The 20275-nt window shown below is 28.2% G+C and overlaps 1 protein-coding gene across 7 annotated transcripts in view; it reads right to left on the reverse strand.

Annotated features, from left to right (window-relative positions):
* Window positions 1-302: 302 nt before the first annotated feature.
* Window positions 303-20275, reverse strand: part of LOC129911836 (glutathione hydrolase 1 proenzyme-like) — a 126558-nt gene continuing 106585 nt past the window's right edge. For 3 of the 7 annotated variants that reach the window (XM_055989804.1, XM_055989803.1, XM_055989802.1), the window contains exons 2-9: window positions 14819-14950; window positions 10662-10765; window positions 10213-10513; window positions 3989-4399; window positions 3478-3931; window positions 3221-3411; window positions 2812-3166; window positions 311-569 (exon numbers count right to left, since the gene is read on the reverse strand). In XM_055989804.1, the coding sequence (XP_055845779.1) occupies window positions 423-569; window positions 2812-3166; window positions 3221-3411; window positions 3478-3931; window positions 3989-4399; window positions 10213-10513; window positions 10662-10765; window positions 14819-14925 (2070 nt within the window). In that variant the 5' untranslated portion in view covers window positions 14926-14950 and the 3' untranslated portion in view covers window positions 311-422. Of the gene's footprint in view, window positions 570-2811; window positions 3167-3220; window positions 3412-3477; window positions 3932-3988; window positions 4400-10212; window positions 10514-10661; window positions 10766-10927; window positions 11094-14818; window positions 14951-20275 lie in introns of those variants that run through there. The other 4 variants (XM_055989806.1, XM_055989801.1, XM_055989807.1 and 1 more) reach the window with 4 other exon arrangements.

Below are 20275 nucleotides of genomic sequence, written 5' to 3' on the forward strand. Positions count from 1 at the left end.
AATAAATTACAAAAAAAATATTGATAAATATAATATAGCACTGTTGGGATAAAGATTGTTATATAAAAAAAATAGAGAAATAATGAGAAAATTAACAACCAAACAAAATACTTGTTACAGGTATATATAATATATTGTATATAATCTAATTTTATAAATAATTATATTTAAGGCGATTTTTTTTTTTATTTTTTAACTAGATAATAATTTGTGTCCTTTTTTTAATGTCAATCATCTCATTTTTATAGAGTTTAAATTCCAAAAAAATAATCCGGCATATTATGGATTTTTGTGTGATTGGGATGTTTAATGAGTTTTTTTTCACATTTTTTTTTTTTACTTTGTACAAAAAAATTGTTGTTGTGTATAAGAATTGTGTACACACTACAAGTGATGATGGATATTTGTTGTTTTTTTTTTTCCTAAAAACCATCTATTCCACCTCTTTTACGAAAATCTGCATTCGCATAAATGGCCGTTCGATTTTGTGCTATTCCACACATTGTTGATCCTCTACCAAGAAAACGTACTGTTTTGTGTCCTTTAGCTTCTAAAAGCTTGGCTATGCTCTGGAAAGATAAAATAAAATTGATTAAAATTAAATAGACTCATCAACATTTTAGAAATTGTAAACAAAAATTCCTTAAGGATGCTTAATGATGGTTTTTCTTCAGAAAATAAATTATTTTTAATCTACGTACTTTGTTAAATAATTTAATGAGCATACAAAAAACTGACAGCTAAAGATATAATTATCTCCAGACGAAAAATGTAAAGAGAAAAACGTTTAGTATGTTTTTTTTTTTTTTAGAAAAAAAAAATAATTTATCAAGGCGGTAACCCCACCTAACCTTTTTCCTAGAATTTATGTGACAAATATCAAAATTAGAGTACATGCAAAGGTAGGTAGGGGAGAAGTGGGCACCTAAGGACAGTTTTTACAAAAGTTTTCCTGGAACGCTCAAATAAATAAGAAATTTCATTTAAGGCTAGGAACACACATGCGATTTTTATAACGCGACTATTCAATCGCAAAATAGATCACAGAGATTTCAATGACTGTGGGGACAGTTTTCAAATTTTTAATTGCTGCTATTTTTTGGAAGCAGGTATTGAAATTCTTGTAATCCATTTTTGCGACTGAATAATCGTGCGACCAAAATCGCATGTGTGTTCCTAGACTTGTTTGAATTTTTTATATTTTTAATGGTTCATCCAAAAGGCTTGACAAAATCATTTTCTTTTATAAAATTGTCCGCTCTACAAAAAAGCTCTTATTAATTTTTTTGATTTACCCCCGCGTTTCGAAGTTATTCAACTTTAAAATATAAAAAGTAGTTTTTTCTCATTTTTTTCCGATTTTTTGACGAAATTATTAGGTTTTTCAAAAAATTTGGCAAAATTTTCAAGTATTTGTATTCTACGTTGTGATTTGGTTTCACAGATCCTTTTATATAACTCTCAAACCCCTAATACTATCATATTAGATTTCTTCAATAAATTCGAAGTATTCATTTTTTCAACTTAAAATTATTTTAATCAATTTTTCGCGTCGGTTTTTTTTAAATTTTATAAATGCAATTTTGTAGAGCGTTCAATTTTATACAAGAAAATGATTAAATCTAGCCTTTTTGATGAACCATTAAAAAGATAAAAAATTCTAAACACATATACACAATCTTTCCCATACAAATCGTATGGGAAATAGAAATTTTCGATGCGGCGGTACTAAATGTTAACATTAAGGGCTGAAACTTTTACAGTATTTTTTTTCGTCATTTCAAACAATATTTTCAACAATGCTTTGAACAAAAAAAAAAAAAATTTTTTTTGAATCAGTCTAGTATACCTACACATGAATTGTAAAAAATACCTCCTTTAAAAAATAATTCTGAAAATCAAACAATTAGAATATTAAAGCTTTTTATGTAAGAACTCTTTAAAAAATGCATTTAATTTACTTATACAAAAAATTTAACCAAACCAAATACCAAATTTGTTTAGAAAATTACAAAAACATATTATTAAATGTTTTTAACTTCAATTCAAGTATGTTTTTTAATTTCTTGTATTAAAAACAATTTTTAGAAAAAAATATTTTAAAACAGTTTTTACCTTAAATATATTTTTTGAAAAAAATTGCTATGCCCACTAACCGACAGAAAGTTTCAAAATAAGTCATGGTTCTCTTTTCAAAAAGTCGATTTTTTAGAAAAAAAAGTATGAATTTATTCAAAATTCAAAAAAATGTTTGGTACCCAACGGTTCAAAAAATATTTTTAAATTTGAGAAGTAGGAGCTTATGTATATTTTTTGAACAAAATTGTGAAAGCCGTTAAAGAGAAAAACAATCTCTTCCATTTTGGTCATACGTCACGTACCGCTTATTTTGATCCAATTTGCCCTATAGACTAGACAACAACCTGAAACTCTTAATCTCACTTAATTACAATTTTTGAAACAAATGGCTTCTGAAGTTTTGGCTGTAGCACTCTCCATACCTCATATTATCTCAAACTCGGTTATTTTCGAATCCTATACTTGTAATCTGACTTTTAAGACCCTGGTTTACACACATGAGTAAACCAGGGTTTTCAAAAATTTGTTTTTTTAAGTAATTTCTATCTTTTTGAAAATCTAATAGAATTTTTTTTTGAAGTTGTTGTTGTTTTTACTACTTAAAATAATGATATTTTAATTTCGTTGAAATTGATAATTTGTTCAATTATTGGAGCTCACTAAATATCAAACTTTTAAACATTAAAAAAAAATCATACAACACATATTTCTAAGAAGTTGCTTCTTTCTTACCTCTAAACTCTCATTCTCATAGCTCAAAATATTTGGTATCAGCTGATGATGAATTCTTGGCGCATCAATTGCGGTTTTAATATCTTCTCCAAACCAAACCACTCTCGCAATAATCTGCGCTACAGCTGTAATAATTTTCGAACCACCAGCTGATCCAATAACAAGCTTCACATGACCTGTGCTATTTGTCAAGATCATTGGTGACATCGAAGACATTGCACGTTTTTGCGGTTCAATAAAATTCGATGGTGCTGGAGGTAAATCAAATTGATTTGGTACCCCTGGAGTGGAGAAATCATCCATTCCACTATTGAATAAAATTCCAGTACGTTTTCCAGTGAATCCTGCTCCAAAGCTGAAAAAAATTGATTAAGAAGAGGGAAGATACGGAAAGGGATATAATACATACTAATGATTTACAGAACTTGTTACAGAAACTGCATCACCATTTGGTGCTAACACTGAAATGTGTGAAGTTCCAAAGTCATCTTTAGAGGAAAATCTTGCTCCATAAAACTCATTATTATCACTTGTAGCTGAATCATTTATCTTTTTTCTTAGTTCTTCTCCAAAGTCGGTTGAGGTTAGTTGACTTACAAGCTTTTGAAAAATTTAGAAACCAAAAATAAATCAAATATCATGTTTTTGAGACTTTCGAAAACTTACATCTCTGAGCTCATCATTAAATCTCATGTCACTAAGTTCCCACCGTTTTGCAAATCCAAACTTGAATGCTTCAGCCATTCGATGTAAGAACAAAGCCTTTGTGGTTTCATTTGAAAAACTGTCTTTGGTAAGATTGTAACCATTCAAAATGCTCAATATATGTGCCACAACGGAACCACTACCAACTGGTGGAACCGCATACAGGGTGTCTCTTCCCAAAGGCATTGAAATCGAGCTTACAAAATCAGCACTATAAGCCTCGAGATCATCAGCAGTTACAATACTTCCCAAGTCTTTTAAGTCAGCAGCAATATCCTTAGCTATCGAACCATTATAAAAGTCCAATGGACCGTTTTTAGAAAGATTGACATAAGTCTGACAAAGTTCTCGTGGTGGCATAATTTTGGAACCCATCTCATGGAATTCACCGGTAGCATTATTGACAAAAGCTGATCTAAAAAAAAGTTTACCATAAGAAACCAAAAGATGATGAAAATTTGTGCCAGCTTACCTCAAAAGAGTATCATTCTTAACCGATGGTTTAAGGCCCAAAGCACCAAATTGATGTTCTGACATAATAAAACCTTCTTCGCAAATTTTGATCGCTGGTTCTATGATCTGTTTCCATGGCAATGAACCAAAACGAGTATGAGCTTGATAATAGCCCATAACTTCGCCAGGAACTGCTATTGCTTCGGGTGAGCTCAATGATGCTGATGGTTGTTTAACAAACATACTTTCGTGGGCGTTAAATGGTGCAACTTCTCGGGCATCGATTGTATAAGCACGATTGTCTTTTTTAATGAAAACATTCATTATAAAACCACCTCCAATGCCCATACTTTGCATTGTGACGATACCATTGCAAAGGAGAACAGATAGAACGGAATCAACGGCATTGCCACCACGTTTGATTATGTCACTGAAATAGAAGAAAGAAGAAATGTTAATACTCTGAATATTGTAAAATTTTAATTAAGAAGAATAAATAAGTTTATACTGAAGACATGAATTTAAGGGTCCTGATGGAAATAAAAAACCAGCAATCACTGTGAATTGATCTTGCTTTCCTTAGTTTACTAGTTCTGAATCAGGGTTCTAAAAATATCACTTGCCAAAAAATGCATTTGAAATAAAAAAAAAATTATTAATTGCAAATAAAAAAATTTTGCATTAAAAAAAATGTTATTGCAACTACAGAACATTTGCATTGAAAATAAAATTTTTATTGTAAAAAAAAAAAAAATACCTTGCATTAAAAAAAAATTTAATAAAAATTAAATTATGATCCTAAGTGGGGTGTAGGCCTGTCTTGTGATTTAATATTTCGTCGACGTTTAGGGCGTAATTACACCCTTCTTGACGAATATTAAAACAAATTTTTGTTTTTATTTTCAATGCAGAAAATTTTGTATTTGTTTTTTTTTTTTTCGTTTTTTAAGTGATATTTAAGCAACTGCTTTCTGACCAAATAAATTACAGGTAGTTTTGAAGTGTTTAAAATTCGGTTAAATTAAAAATTGATAGAAAATTTTATAATAAGTAACATCGTTCATAAAACCAAATAAACACTTCTTCACATCGTACTATTAAAAATCATCGTACTACCAAAAGCGGTAGGACAACGTTTTCCGGGCCAATTAGTAAATAATATTTGGATATGTTAGTTCTTTCATTGGCTTTTATTTGATACCTTTGTGTTTTAGATCGATTGAGAATTTCATCTACACCATTTTTTGTTAAGGGGTGACTGTGGTGTATACGTAACATTTGTTCAATATGAAAACTAATCTATATTATATATATTAAAGTTTGGTTTTGTGTACGTTCGCTAACCGGCCTGACTTATTTTCTTAATTTTTTTTTAAATCAAAGAGTCATAAGAGGAGAAGGTTTAAGGCAAACAAAATTTTAGATTTTATAGGGTAAATAGGGGTAACACGACATTGAAAAAATGAGGTTATTTTTTAAACGGTAAGTCGTAAAGCGTTGACTTTTTTTTTAATGATAGACAAATTTATTCAATAGTTAAAAAAGGTACTGAAAAAACTAAAAAAATTTCAAAACCAAGTCGTGAAGATTTTCTTGCAGTCATAGACCTTCGACAAAAGACTAATTAGAGGTAGGGGGAAGTGGTCACCCTTCGTACAGTTTTTACTTATTTATTTTTAGTTATTTATTTACTCACTCCAGCTTCGAGAAAATGGACTTTATTTGTAATATGTATATTATTACACTTTACAAAAAAATTTGACACTTCTAAGTCAAAGGCTTAAATAGTTATAGCCATTTTACTGGGATTATATTTTTGTACGAATCCTCCCCACCCGTGGGGTACCTTCGTACAGCACATGGGGTACATTCGTACAGGATATTTAAAACGTTAATTTGACTAACTTTTGATTTGTCAAATGCCAAATTTGAGTTTTAAAACATTTAATTACTTATTAATTTATTAATTAATTGAACTTGACTCAGAAAAAAACAAAAACAAATAAAAAACTCAATTTTTCACGATTCGACGATTCTGAAACAAATTATTATTTACATATATAAAAATACCAACCTTAATTTACTATAGAATGCGAAAAACTTATTATAGAGGTTTAAATTTCATTTCAATAAAACTGTAACTCCGTGTTTTGATTGTTATCTGCTCAAGAAAATTTACTGGCGGGCATACGTATGCGTACGAATGTACCCCATGTTTGACTGTACGAATGCTCCCCAAGCTGTACATAATGCAGAAAAATCGATTTTTGAAAAAATGTACTGAGATTTTGCAATATTTATAATTAAAACACAAATTTAACACTTTAAACAACAATTCTTCATTACTGTTAAGCCAAAAACATACTTAACTTAAACACAACATGACATCAAATGTACATAAAAAAATTACTCAGAGCACTAAAAAACACTAAAAGTCTTGTGGCGACCGAATCCGTTGCACTTAGGATTCAAAATTTATCTAGCAGCTCGGCGCCTACTATGTCTATGCACACTAGTAAGCAAGTGTTTGAATACCGTTTAGTTTTTGTTTTAAGCTCACTGTACGAAGGGTGACCACTTCCCCCTACGCATGAGAAAGATATTAAAAAAAAAATTAGGGGTCTAAAACGGATTTTTTTCATAGGCCCTGTATTTTGAAATAATATTATGTAAGTTTGATATAACAAATGACTATAGAAATGCACCATGAAATATTGGTCATAATAAAACTGAGAAAATTATATCTTTGAAAAGCTGTTTTTACAACAAATGAAATTCTGGATTTTCTCAACGGGAAACATTGAACCGCTCTGCACAATTAAATCAAAACTGCTCTATCATACTGAATACAAATTCTAAAAGAAAAAGTCTAGTTATAGTAAAGTAACTAAAGCAAATTATTAGGGAACCCGGCTGAATAGCTCTGATTTTGAAGATTTTTTTTTTATCAAACGTAGGTAATTAAAAATACTTTAAAGTCTATAGATTAAAAATTGCGGATGTTGCCGTATTGTCTTTTAAAATTAAAATTAAAATTAAATTTTTTTGAACAAAACCATTTGTTTTCCTTAAATTTTATAAAACAAATGATAGCAAAAGATCCTTTTGGTAATTTAAGGAGAAAAAATATAAGGGAGCAAGGGACATTCTTCCATCGTTTAAGCGATAAATGCAATTTTCTCACAAACTGACTTCAAACACAAAAAAAATATTTTGAATACAACGGCAACACCTACAATATTTACACACACGTTTTTAAAAAGCCAGAATCTCATTTTTATCTGTAAAATTTTAATCCACTAAATTTAATCAAGAGTTTTAGAAAGAATAGTCCTCAACTCAAAATTTTGGAAAAAAAAACCTTATTAAAAAATTTTAAATGGCTTTTTTTCGTAGTAAAATATGAATTTATTTAGAAAATTTTTTTTGGCCATAAATTTTATCAGTTGAATTCCGAAGAGGAAAAGGTTATATATATTACAGTTTAAAAAAAAATATAAAAATTACTTCAATTTCATGGGATTTTCTTGATAAAAACTGAATTTTTGCATTGAAATAATTAAATTTCTCAAAGACTTTGGCAAATAAGAACTTAAAGCTTTTGCTACTTAACTTTCAACAATAAGGGTATTGAATGAATTAAAAATAACTTAATATTTAAATGTTGAACTTTAAAAAGAAAATAAGTTAAATTTTTTTCAAAACTTCTATTAACAAAAATTTCTTCGAAAATGATATACTTTTTAATTTTTTTCGTAAACCGTAAAACATTTTGACAAGTCCTTTTATAATATCAAATCATAATAAATGTGGCCAAAAAAAATTGAAAATAAACGATTTTATAATACGAAAAAAGTTTTTAAAACGACATCTTAAAATGTTATCAATAATTTTTTTTTTTTCAAAAATCTTAGTTCAATTAGAATTCTTTCAAAAGCCCTTCATTCAATCAACTTTATTTTAATTTTAATGAATTGAACGATGAAAGATTGTCCCTCACTCCCATGTATTTTGTCTTTCCTTGAATTTCCTAGACAATCTTTTGGCATCAATTAATTTATGAAATTTAAGCAAAATTTTTGAAAAATTTTTCTTTGTTCACAAAAATTTAAAAAATCAAAACGGCAACACCGGCAATTTTTAATCTAAAGACTTTAAAGTATTTTTAATTACCTACGTTTGAAAAAAAGATTTTCAAAATCTAAGCTGTTCGGCCGGGTTTTCTAATATTGCCAACTTTTTAGCTTTAGTTACTCCACTATCATAGTTTTAAGTTTATTGTGTATAGTACACTTTCTGGCAAAAATGAAAAGATAATAATTTTTTAATGAATAAATTATAAAGATATGACCATTTGTGTAACGATCAGTATTTTCGACTTTGTCTGTTACTTTTTGAGTTTTTGTCTATAACTTGAAAAGCAAGCCGAATTTGAAAATTTGTATTTAGTAATTTTTTGTAGATTATTAAATTTCCTATCGATGTGTATCCTTTAAAAAATTAAAACTGAAATATTGTAAAAAACTTAAGATAAACTATTCATAAAAGAGAAAAAACGAAATTTTTGATGTTTTTACTAAATAGTCTACTTTTATCATTTGAGCATTTATAGATATTAGAAGATACTTTATCTTTCAACAGAATGGTCACAAAAATTGAATACGGCTAAAATTGGATAGAATATGGGCTTTCAAAATCTACTGTTTTAGGTCTTTTTGAACCATTTTTTCTTAAAACTATGAGGATTTGAAAGATTTTGATTTTTTCTTCTTTTCTTTCAGTAATAAAGTTTTTTTTTGCAGAAATTTTCTTTAAAACTAAATTTTTTAAAAATCTTTTAATACATTGCTCAAAATATAGGCACTTTCTGGATGTGCAGATGGAACCGATGGATTCTTTTTCTTGACCGTTTCCATCATCGTAAGACATAAGTTTTAATTTATTTTGTTTTTTTTTTTCTCAAAAAACTCATTCTTTTTGCCCAATAAAAAATGGACAAAAAAATTTCTAAGCATTTAAAACTATTACCAAATACAATTTCGGCACTTATAACTATTTCCGTTTCTTCTCAGGGGAATCACCTTAAAACCACGTCATTAAAAAAATTCCTTAACATCACAAACAGATTTTCTCGCCGTTTCCAACTTATAGTTATGTTTTTAAGAAAATACATTTTCATTCAACAAAATAATCAAAAATAAATTTTAAAGCTTTTTTTTCCCACATGTTATGTTTTATGTTATTTCATCTTGTAAAAAAAAAACTTTCCCCGAAATATGTGAGACCACAATTAGTTTCTTAAATAATTCCCCAAACATGTGAACCCAATTTAGCTTAAAATTTAATTCTATTTATATATTTTGTTTCAAAAGAAAAAAATGCAAAACTAAGTTTTAGTGGTTGTTTTTTTTGTTTTGACATTGGCATTACTATTTGAACTGTAAACAACTTCCAATAATGCTATTTTTTTTCTTTTTTTTTGACGCTAAATTATTTGGACATTGAATTCATTTCCAAACAACATTTCTGGTTCTTTTAAAATTATTAAATAAAAACCGGATCGAAGTACACATAATGTTTTGCAGTATTTTTATATTGAATTGTACAACAATTCCTGATCGATGGATTTATTATTATTAAGTTTCAGATTGATAGTTTTTTTTTTCTTGTCGAATTTCGCCTACACAAATTCTGAAAAAAATCAAATGACTTGTTGGTTAATCAATACCACATGATCTCACCCATCCACCAGTTTGAAATGAAAAGTGAAAAGTTTTTATTTTCACACGTTTTCAAATAAAAATTAAATTAATTGCAATTTGATTTTTAAAATAGCCTCATGCTGTTCAGTGGATTTACCAAAATCAAAAACATTTTTTTTGAATCTGCAGAATTAAAGGTCAATAATCTTGTGGAATGATTGTGTAAATAGAGATTTTTATTTGTTTGTCTTCAAGGTACGATTTGCTTAATGAACTTCACAAGAATAAATATTGCCATGTGCGTAGCTAAGGAGAATACTTCTTGATAAAGGTGTTTTTTTGTACCCCTTAAATTGATCGAAGTATTTTAAAGGTTAAATGAATATTGTTTCACAAAAAACTTTACTCCTTTAGAAAAGGTCACCCACCAAAATATGATTTCACAAAACTGCCCCTTGATGAATTTTGTTCTAGCTACGGCCTAGTTGTTTTTGTTCCACTTTGCACAAAAAACCTATAAAGCTTCTTCAATGACACTTACCTGCCGACTTTACTGCAAATGCCACTATCTGAACAAACAGCCGCTTTTTCATAAACACCCAATTTAGACTCAAATTCTTCAAGAGAAGGCACTTCAGCAGCTTTTGTCGTTACTTCTGGTATATTTTTAATTGAATTATCTCGAGAATCTGGTTTCAATGTTGTCGGTATTGTTATTGTTGTAGCCGGTACCGATTCAGCATCTCTCATCGGAACCACCACTCCACCATCATTTAAGGACGCAATATGAACATCTTCCACAACAAGTTTCGGCTCTTTGGCATCTATAAAATATTTACAAACTGTTAAACATAATATATTTATGTCATTTCGTAATTTTGTTAGTACTTTCTTGTATAAAGAGAGTATAAATCTCTTCATAAGTTTTTGAGATGAAAGTATAAAAAGTACCTACTTCATCTAATTATACATCATTAATTGCAAACTTACCACTGAAAGTTAGATTCCAGAACATATAGCCGAGTAAAAAGACTCCAATCAATATGATTAGAGCTATTGTCAGTCGTTTCATCCATTTTAGGATATTTTCTCGCCTAAAAATAAAAAATAAATTATTTATAACTTTTTTTTTCTTGCAATAAATTTATGCGTAAAATCATGATTAGAGCTATTAAAAGTGTGATTAATTATTTTAAGCACGTAATAAATAATTTATTGTCGTGCATGAGTTCATCGCAGATGTTCACTAAAATTACCACATCTCAATACCGCTTTATGGTCAACAAATAGTATATAAATTTGGATCACTAAAACCTTAAATAAATTAACATTAGAATTCCCAAATTTTTAAATAAAAAATAATTTTATACAAAAAAAGAAAATAATTATAAAGATCAGTGCAGTATCATTGACTCTTATAATATACGTTAATGATGATTGCCACAGAAAGACTGATCTTTACGATCGAGGCTTTTAAAAAAGCTTCTCCGGCTTAAATCAGCTTAACAACAAATACTACCTACTTGTTGTGTGATTTTTTTTTTTTTTTTGCCTTACAACTTATCCGTTCTGCCATTCATTAGCAAGCCAGTATTGTCGACAAAACTTTAAGCCCAGATTGAAGGCATGTGAGAGGTGTAGGTATATCGTGTTAAAATCTAATTAACGAATGTACTAAGAAAGTTCATAACTTATCTGATTGATCAATTAACTTTCTTGTGCATGTTTATTGATATATGTTTTATAGTCGGAGAAGTCATGTTTTTAGGAATGTCTTAGCTAAGATTATATTATTTATTAGAAAGTATTTCTTGTTAACATTTTTTTACCAACTTGATGACCAAAATACGCTGTATGGAAGGATAGTAGAAGAATTGAGGATTATGTACTTACATACAATCATTTAATTACTTGTATTATTATAGTTTACTATGTATTGTACACCTAAAAAAAAAACTATTTAATGTTTTTGGACAATTTTGTTAAGGTCATTGTCTTAGTTAAACGTTTGTTAGATTGTTAAAATTCTTGTTATCATGATTAATATTTGACATGATTTTAGAGAATGCGAAATAAAAGCGGATGAATGTCTGTATCTATCAAAAGATCATAATATTTGGCGCTGAAGGAATTTTCTTGAACTGTTTTCAGTAATTTTCTGTAGATTTGAATTAAATTTTTTTGTCGATAATTAAATAACCGTTATCTTCCTCTCATATTAAACCAAAGCATGTAATTTTTCAACAAAAAAAAAATGACATTTTGTGGACCAGCGCGCTTTTTGAATAAAAAAATATCCATGAATCTTATAATTTTTGAACTTTTCTTAAGAAAAAGAGTTATTAAACCCGTTTTATGAGGAGAGTTAAATAATGGCAACTTACAGTTGATATAACTTAGTTCAGACTTTCGACATATTCCGAAAATAAGATTATACTTCGGGACCCTCAAAGTACCGAGAATCTCGTCACATTTTTTTTTTATAGTAATTTTAACCGTTTGGTTTTTATTTTTTTGGAGTTCTATTAGCTGTGGTAATTACTTTGAAAACTTATTGGAAAAACTAAGGTATCTGGCAAAGTTTTTTTTTATTTTCAATGCATTTATCGGTTCCTCTATTCACTGTGTCGACCCGATCCTCCATCTGTTGCCTAGAAGCCTAAACTATCAATTTCCGTTGCACGAGTTTTCATAAGATTGCAAGAGTTTCCAAAAATTTGAAGCCTTTTTTCTCAAAACTACAACTTTGTTGATTCGCGGTTTTGGCTTTGTGCCGACGATGTCCTATATGTTTTCATAACATATTTGATAATGAAAAAAGATTTTGCAAAAAATCAATATGGAGCGGTTCCTCCGAAAGAACCATTTTTTTTGAATATATTATCTTACTTTCTCTTAAACGACTAAACCGATTGCATTGAATTTTTGTATACATATGCTTTGTAGTCTTAGTACAATCAAAAAATAGTTTTTGATTCCGAGCATTTTGGTCTTTCTTACATTATATGTGCATTAGACTGATTCAAAAAAAATTTTTTTTTGTTCAAAGCATTACCGAAAATATCGTTGGAAATGACGAAAAAAAAAATACTGTAAAAGTTTCAGCCCTTAATATTAACATTAAGTACCGCCGCCGCATCGCAAAATTTCTATTTCCCATATGATTTACTTGGGAAGGATTGTGTTTTTGAGTATGGAGTTTTATAACTTTTTAATGGTTCATCAAAAAGGCTAGATTTAAACATTTTCTTGTATAAAATTGAACGCTCTACAAAATTGCATTTATAAAATAAAAAAAAAACCGACGCGAAAAATTAATTAAATTAATTTTTAGTTGAAAAAATGAATAATAAGAATTTATTGAAGAAATCTAATATGATAGAATTAGGGGTTTGAGAGTTATATAAAAGGGTCTGTGAAACCAAAACACAACATACAATATTCGAAAAGTTTGCCAAATTTTTGAAAAAAACCTAATAAAAAATTACATTTTATATTTTAAAGTTGAATAACTTCGGAACGGGGCAGTTTATCAAAAAAAATATTAAGAGCTTTTCTGTAGAGCATTCAATTTTATACAAAAAAATGATTAAAAGTTATAAAATTCCAAACTCAAAAACACAATCTTTCCCATGTAAATCATATGGTAAATAGAAATTTGCGATGCGACACGGTACTTAATGTTAATATTAAGGGCTGAAACTTTTACAGTATTATTTTCGTCATTTCCAACAATATTTTCGGTAATGCTTTGAACAAAACAAAAACAAATTTTTTTGAATCAGTCTAATGTGCATGCATCCGATTTTGATTTATAATTGAACGCACAAAAAGGTAGGTTTCAGGTGCAAAAACCGTATTTCATTTTGATATAAGTAATTTTATTTAATTTTTTTTTTTGTAAGCAATGCATTGCAACAGACATCCTCCGTAATTTTATATGAAATGAAATGCCATTAATGTGTCAGTTTGAAACTTAAACGCCTTAAATTATTTACTACTTAAGTGAATGGCCAACATTAAAAAAAAAAACAGATTTGAAGGTTTAAATTCATGAATTAAAAAAGTACGCATACGCCCGCGTGTCCAAAGAAAAATAACTAAATACTAGGGTGTGTCAGGAACTAACTTGTGAAAATACTTTATCATCGAAGAGTAAAATTCACGACTGGATGCTGGATCGTACGTGCTTGATTTTGTGTTAAAAATGCTATGAATGTTAAAACTTTTTGCAGCATTCACAAATGGAAAAATAAATAATTTTTTTAAACCAATTTTGGAAATTTTATCTTGGGTTTTAAATTCAAACTATATTTTTTTATACAAAATATTTAGTTGAAATTGGTTAGGTCATTTACAAACAAAATCAAAATAACCGGTTCAATGGCAGGTTTCGTTAATAACAGTAAAAAAAGCAATGGTCATTTTCATTTGAATCAGGACAAAATGAGTATTTTTGTTTATAAAAATTCCGCTGTACCTATTTGAGAAGTTTGTTATTTTATTTTTTTTTTTAATATTATTTTCGTGTTTATTCGCAAAATAATGTCATAAAGAATTATAAACCTCACTTTCTGTACTATTATATATATGATTTAAGATCACAAACTCATAGTTGGTGTTATAATTTATTTCTATTAGCTACCTGCCGATAAAATCTAACCAATTAATAATGCAGCAATTTTAAATGAAACTTAAATGAATTGTTCGTATAATTGTTGAAAAGTACAACTAACACAAAAAAATGCACATAGAACAAATTATGATGTATGTAATTTTTTTTAAGGAAGAAAAGGTGTTAAATAGTTATGTCCTAAAGCATAGAGAATTTTGTAGTTTTTGTAATAATAATAGCATTTCCTAATGCCACTAGATCTGTCATTTTAGTTAAATTAAATCTCTAAAACTACCTATAAATTAATTATTTGTTTTATACACTTTATCCCTTTCCTTACTTCCTTACTCTAAACTTACTTTACTCCGAAATAATCACAATAAATAATTACATTTGCCTATTTTCGGTTGTATTCTGTTATGGGTATTCTCTATCAATTATAATTTTATTGATTAATAAATTTGTTTGGGATATATTTTTAGGACAAAAAGGATAATACTTATTAACTGTATTATAATTATTATAATTATACCTTTGTTCAAGTCTAGTCTCGGCTGTCATATTCAAGTCTGTGTCCTCATCATTGCAAGTTCGATCCTTCAATGGCATCTTATTATCATCATCATCCCCCAGAGCCATTGTCTTAATTTTGTTTTATTTTATACTGAAATCAAAGAAAAAATTGTAATTAAAAATCAACTGGGTAAAATGAGAAAAATAATGACTTGTCACCATTTTTTTTTTTTTTTATTTTTAAAAAGAAAATTGGTTAATAAGAACAACTGAATCGGTAAAACTTGATAATATCGTTAATGGGTGGTTTTAAAAAAATAGTAATTGCACTATTGTTCACCTGCAATTTTTAAGTGATAATTACTGAGTAACAAAACTGCAAGTCATTCATAAAGAGGTAGTTACTTTAACAAAATAAAAAGTCATTAGCTATTACGTTTTGCTGTTAACAATTATTCAAAATGTGCTTTAGTGTTTTTTGATCTGATTTCAACAATTTCAATATAAAAAAAAAAAATTGTTTAATATTCTGATAAAATATAAATTATTTTCTATGAATTTTTTTTAATCTTAATAATACAGTAAAATAAGGAGAAAAAAGGGGTAAATCTCGGAATGAATGTTAGTAGAAATTTTTTTTGCTCAATATCTTCCTTTTGCCATTCTATAACATATCTCAAAAGTCTAGAAAAATCTCATGTCCGCTTGTCGCGATTTCAAGGTCAAATCGCGAAATGGAGATTTTCAAAATTAGCAGAAATAGGCTATGGTACTATATACACATATGATACATGATGTCAAGGTATTTTTTAATGCTGATTCCAAAAAATCTAAAATCAAGACAATCTGACGTCTCTGGAAAAAGTTATACCTGTTTTTCATCTGTCAACTCATATTATTATAACAGTTGCAAACTTACTGCCGAAAAACCCTTAAAAGTTATGGTAGATGAACCAAAATTTTGCATGAAGATTTTAGAATCCATCATTATTAAAAACCAAAACAATCCATTACAAAAAATATATATACCTACGAAATAATGGTATTTTTTGATGGAGGGGCAAATTTTAGGATATGCACTAAAGAAGATTCTTGTTCATCTTAGGAATAAGTGCTAATAGGCTAATTTTTTCATTTTAATCTTTGTTTGGATATTCTTTAACTACCCTCAAAAATCTAAAAAAATCTCATGTCCGCAAGTCCTAATTTTCTTGGTTTGAAAATAAGGTGCAGATTTTAAAAAATTAATAAGAAAAGTTTAAATTTTTATATGTATACCAACATAAGCGACATGATTTAAAGGTATTTTTTAACACTTATTCCAACAAAACTCACAAACAAGTCAACCTGACCATCCCTGAAAAGTAATGCACCTTATTCATGTTGATCTGACACAAATATCTGAAGTGTAGTTTTTCAATTTTTTAAAATCTGCACCTTATCTTCAAACCAAGAAAATTAGGACTTGCGGACATGAGATTTTTCTAGATTTTTGCGGGTAGTTAAAGAATATCCAAACAAAGATTAAAATGAAAAAATTAGCCTATCGCACTTATTCCTAAGATGAACAAGAATCTTCTTTAGTGCATATCCTAAAATTTGCCCCTCCATCAAAAAATACCATTATTTCGTAGGTATATATATTTTTTGTAAGGGATTGTTTTGATTTTTAATAATGATGGATTCTAAAATCTTCATGCAAAATTTGGTTCTTCTACCATAACTTTTCAGGGTTTTTCGGCAGTAAGTTTGCAACTGTTATAATAATATGAGTTGACAGATGAAAAACAGGTATAACTTTTTCCAGAGACGTCAGATTGTCTTAGTTTTAGATTTTTTGGAATCAGCATTAAAAAATACCTTGAAATCATGTATCATATGTGTATATAATACCATAGCCTATTTTTGCTAATTTTGAAAATCTCCATTTCGCGATTTGACCTTGAAATCGCGACAAGCGGACATGAGATTTTTCTAGACTTTTGAGATATGTTATAGAATGGCAAAAGGAAGATATTGAGCAAAAAAAATTTCTACTAACATTCATTCCGAGGTTAAACCCTTATTTGACTGGATTATAAAGCTTAGAATAAAAATGAATATTTTAGTCCCTAAAATTGGATCATTTCATTTCAACACCGATTAAGTTTTGGAAAAAATTCAAAATAAAGTTCAAACTTTTTTTTTTTTAATTAACCACTTTCAAATGCCTTTTATTAACTCTTTCCCGCTATGAATATAACCCTTTTTTAGCAATGAAAGTAATAATAAAAAGTGCATGAGCCGGTAGTTGTTGTAGGAGACATGGATCGATAGAATATTAAATTCAATAATAACATACCTAAAGGTACCTACAGCAACGAGTTATTTTTAGACAAAACATATATCAATTATAGATTGACTATAAAGATTTTGACGACAATTCAATAATATTATTTTCATAATTTTACGTTTTTGAAATGTTAAAGTTTATTTTATTTTTATTACCTACATTTGACCATTTTCTAAACCAAATTAATTTTTTATTGTTTAAAAGTTACCTTCCATATGGTCAAGAAAATAAATTATTATGTATACGTCAGCACAACTAACTGAATAGCATGAATAAATATAGCAGAAGGGTGGTTAACTAGTCACTTATTGTTGTTAATAAAAAAAAATTAAAAAAAGACCATTGGAATCCCTTAAGACAACAATAAAGAAATATGTATTGTAATAAAGTATATTCACACATGATGACATGATGTCCTTGAAATAAACAGGAAATTTTATTGATTTTTGTTGGTATATTTACATAACTTTGTAAGGATTAAGTTTATGGATTTGCTCGAGTTCACTCCCCCTTCATATAGGTTAATGTGCAGCATGTAAAAGGGTTGTCTTATTATTTTTTTGAATACAAACTATGATTTTCAGTTAAATTTGAAAATATCAAATTTTAAACCACACCAATTTGTTTGATATTATATTATTCTCAGGAATGTGTTGCCCACAGATACGGTTTCAAACAAGCAGTTGTGTGAAATGACGATAAAAATGTATAAAAGTTGAAATAAATTTCAACCATATTGTCAGACATTGAAGTATGATAGTTATGTTTACCGGAAAAACGTTTCACTTTCATTCAATCTTTTTATAGATATCGGTCTTTATTTTAAGGATAAGGAAATTAGAAACTTTGTTGTTCAGTATATCTAAGCCTGAAAATCATAATCGACCAACAAATTGTGCTGCATTGTTAATATTGTGGGTTATTCTTGGAAACGCGCATGCATTTCGTTTCAGCTAACTTTTCAAAGAGGCGGAGGAGGTTGAAGATATTAAAATATAAGCCCGTAACTTTAAAGCGGGAGCCGGGAGATGACCCCACATTTTTGTATTCTTTCTTAACTCAACGAATAAAAAGTTACACAAAGTAGATATTCGGAGATATATGTTTAGTTAATCGAATTAAGAATTAAATGAGCGTAGATAATTTTTTAATAATATGACAAAGCAGGATAAGAGTATGTAACAAAACCATACATTTTTTTTTTAAATTACAAAAATATCTTTTTAAATGTTTTCAATTCCGAACAAAGTAATCTTTTTATAGACCAGGGTCGATAATTTTTGAAACCAAAAAAAATCATAGTAGAATGAAACCCATTGGAAAAGGAGGTGAATATGATGAAAATTAAAGGAAAAATAAATTACGGGCGAGCCGAGTTCGGGAAGTGGGTGGGTTGAGTTTTTAGTGGTAAAAAATGGTATATCTCGATTTCCGGCAAAACTACAAATCCTATAGAAAAAAGTTGTATGGCAAAGTTGTAGGTAATAAAAAGGTCTACAACTTTTGTATCAACAATTTTTTCACATAACCTCAAAATTTATGTGAAAAATTAAAAAAACCGAGTTTTTGGTTTTTTATTTTTATCTTTTTCAAAAACAAAAATTTTTCTACGAAATTTGGTGAAAACTTACCTTATTATGTCTCAAATACACTGTAATTTATTTGATTTAAAATATTAATTTGTTCACCTTATTTTGACTTAATACCAAAAAAACACCCTAATTTTCAATCGAAAATTCACGTGTCAAAATATCAGCTTTTTTCAAAAAGTCGGTGGGCATTTCGTTCGTTAAAATGTCTATTTTCTGATGGTGTAAAAAAAATTGTACATTAGTATACTATAGAACATGTTCTAGTAAAATTCAAAAAATGAAAAAAGCTTGAATTCGAAAAAAATTTTTATCATTGTTTACAATTTTGGCCTATTTATTCAAATTTACACTTTAATTACTCACAAAACGTAAGATTAATCAATGTTACATGAAATCTTACGTTTTTTGAGTAATTAAAGTGTAAATTTGAATAAATAGGCCAAAATTGTAAACAATGATAAAAATTTTTTTTCGAATTCAAGCTTTTTTCATTTTTTGAATTTTACTAGAACATGTTCTATAGTATACTAATGTACAATTTTTTTTACACCATCAGAAAATAGACATTTTAACGAACGAAATGCCCACCGACTTTTTGAAAAAAGCTGATATTTTGACACGTGAATTTTCGATTGAAAATTAGGGTGTTTTTTTGGTATTAAGTCAAAATAAGGTGAACAAATTAATATTTTAAATCAAATAAATTACAGTGTATTTGAGACATAATAAGGTAAGTTTTCACCAAATTTCGTAGAAAAATGTTTGTTTTTGAAAAAGATAAAAATAAGAAACCAAAAACTCGGTTTTTTGAATTTTTCACATAAATTTTGAGGTTATGTGAAAAAATTGTTGATACAAAAGTTGTAGATCTTTTTATTACCTACAACTTTGCCATACAACTTTTTTCTATAGGATTTGTAGTTTTGCCGGAAATCGAGATATACCATTTTTTACCACTAAAAACTTAACCCACCCACTTCCCGAACTCGGCTTGCCCGTAATTTATTTTTCCTTTCATTCTTATCATATTCCCCTCCTTTTCCAATGGGTTTCATCCTACTATGATTTTTTTGTACTTTTTAATGTTTTTGAAGGCATCGGCACTGGTCTATTAATTTCTTGTTAAGAATTATTTAGAATTTTTCTTAAATAATTCGGTAAAAATAAGGACCTATAATTTTCTGCAGTGGACATATTTTTGTATTCAAAATCGTGGGAGCCATTTTTTTTTAGAAAAAAAAACAAGCTTTCCCAGTTTGTCATATGGCAATGGCAAGTACTGAAATTTTCAATTACCTATACTGCCCAACACACAAAAATTTTCCAGGGCGTTGTTTATCATTTCTAACTAAATTAAGGGTGCTGATTACAAAAATAACGTTTTTTTCGTTTTTTTTCTAGCAGCTCTAGTTTTAAAATTATTCATACATGAAAAGGCATAGAAATTCATACAATTTTTTTTTTTGTTAAATTTTTTCTTACTTATAAAAATTTTTTTTTTTATATTTTTATTTTACTTACTGAACCGAAATACATTACATTCGAAGTTAAT

The sequence above is a fragment of the Episyrphus balteatus genome, chromosome 2 (genome assembly GCF_945859705.1).
Source record: "Episyrphus balteatus chromosome 2, idEpiBalt1.1, whole genome shotgun sequence".
NCBI classification, from domain to species: Eukaryota; Metazoa; Arthropoda; class Insecta; order Diptera; family Syrphidae; genus Episyrphus; species Episyrphus balteatus.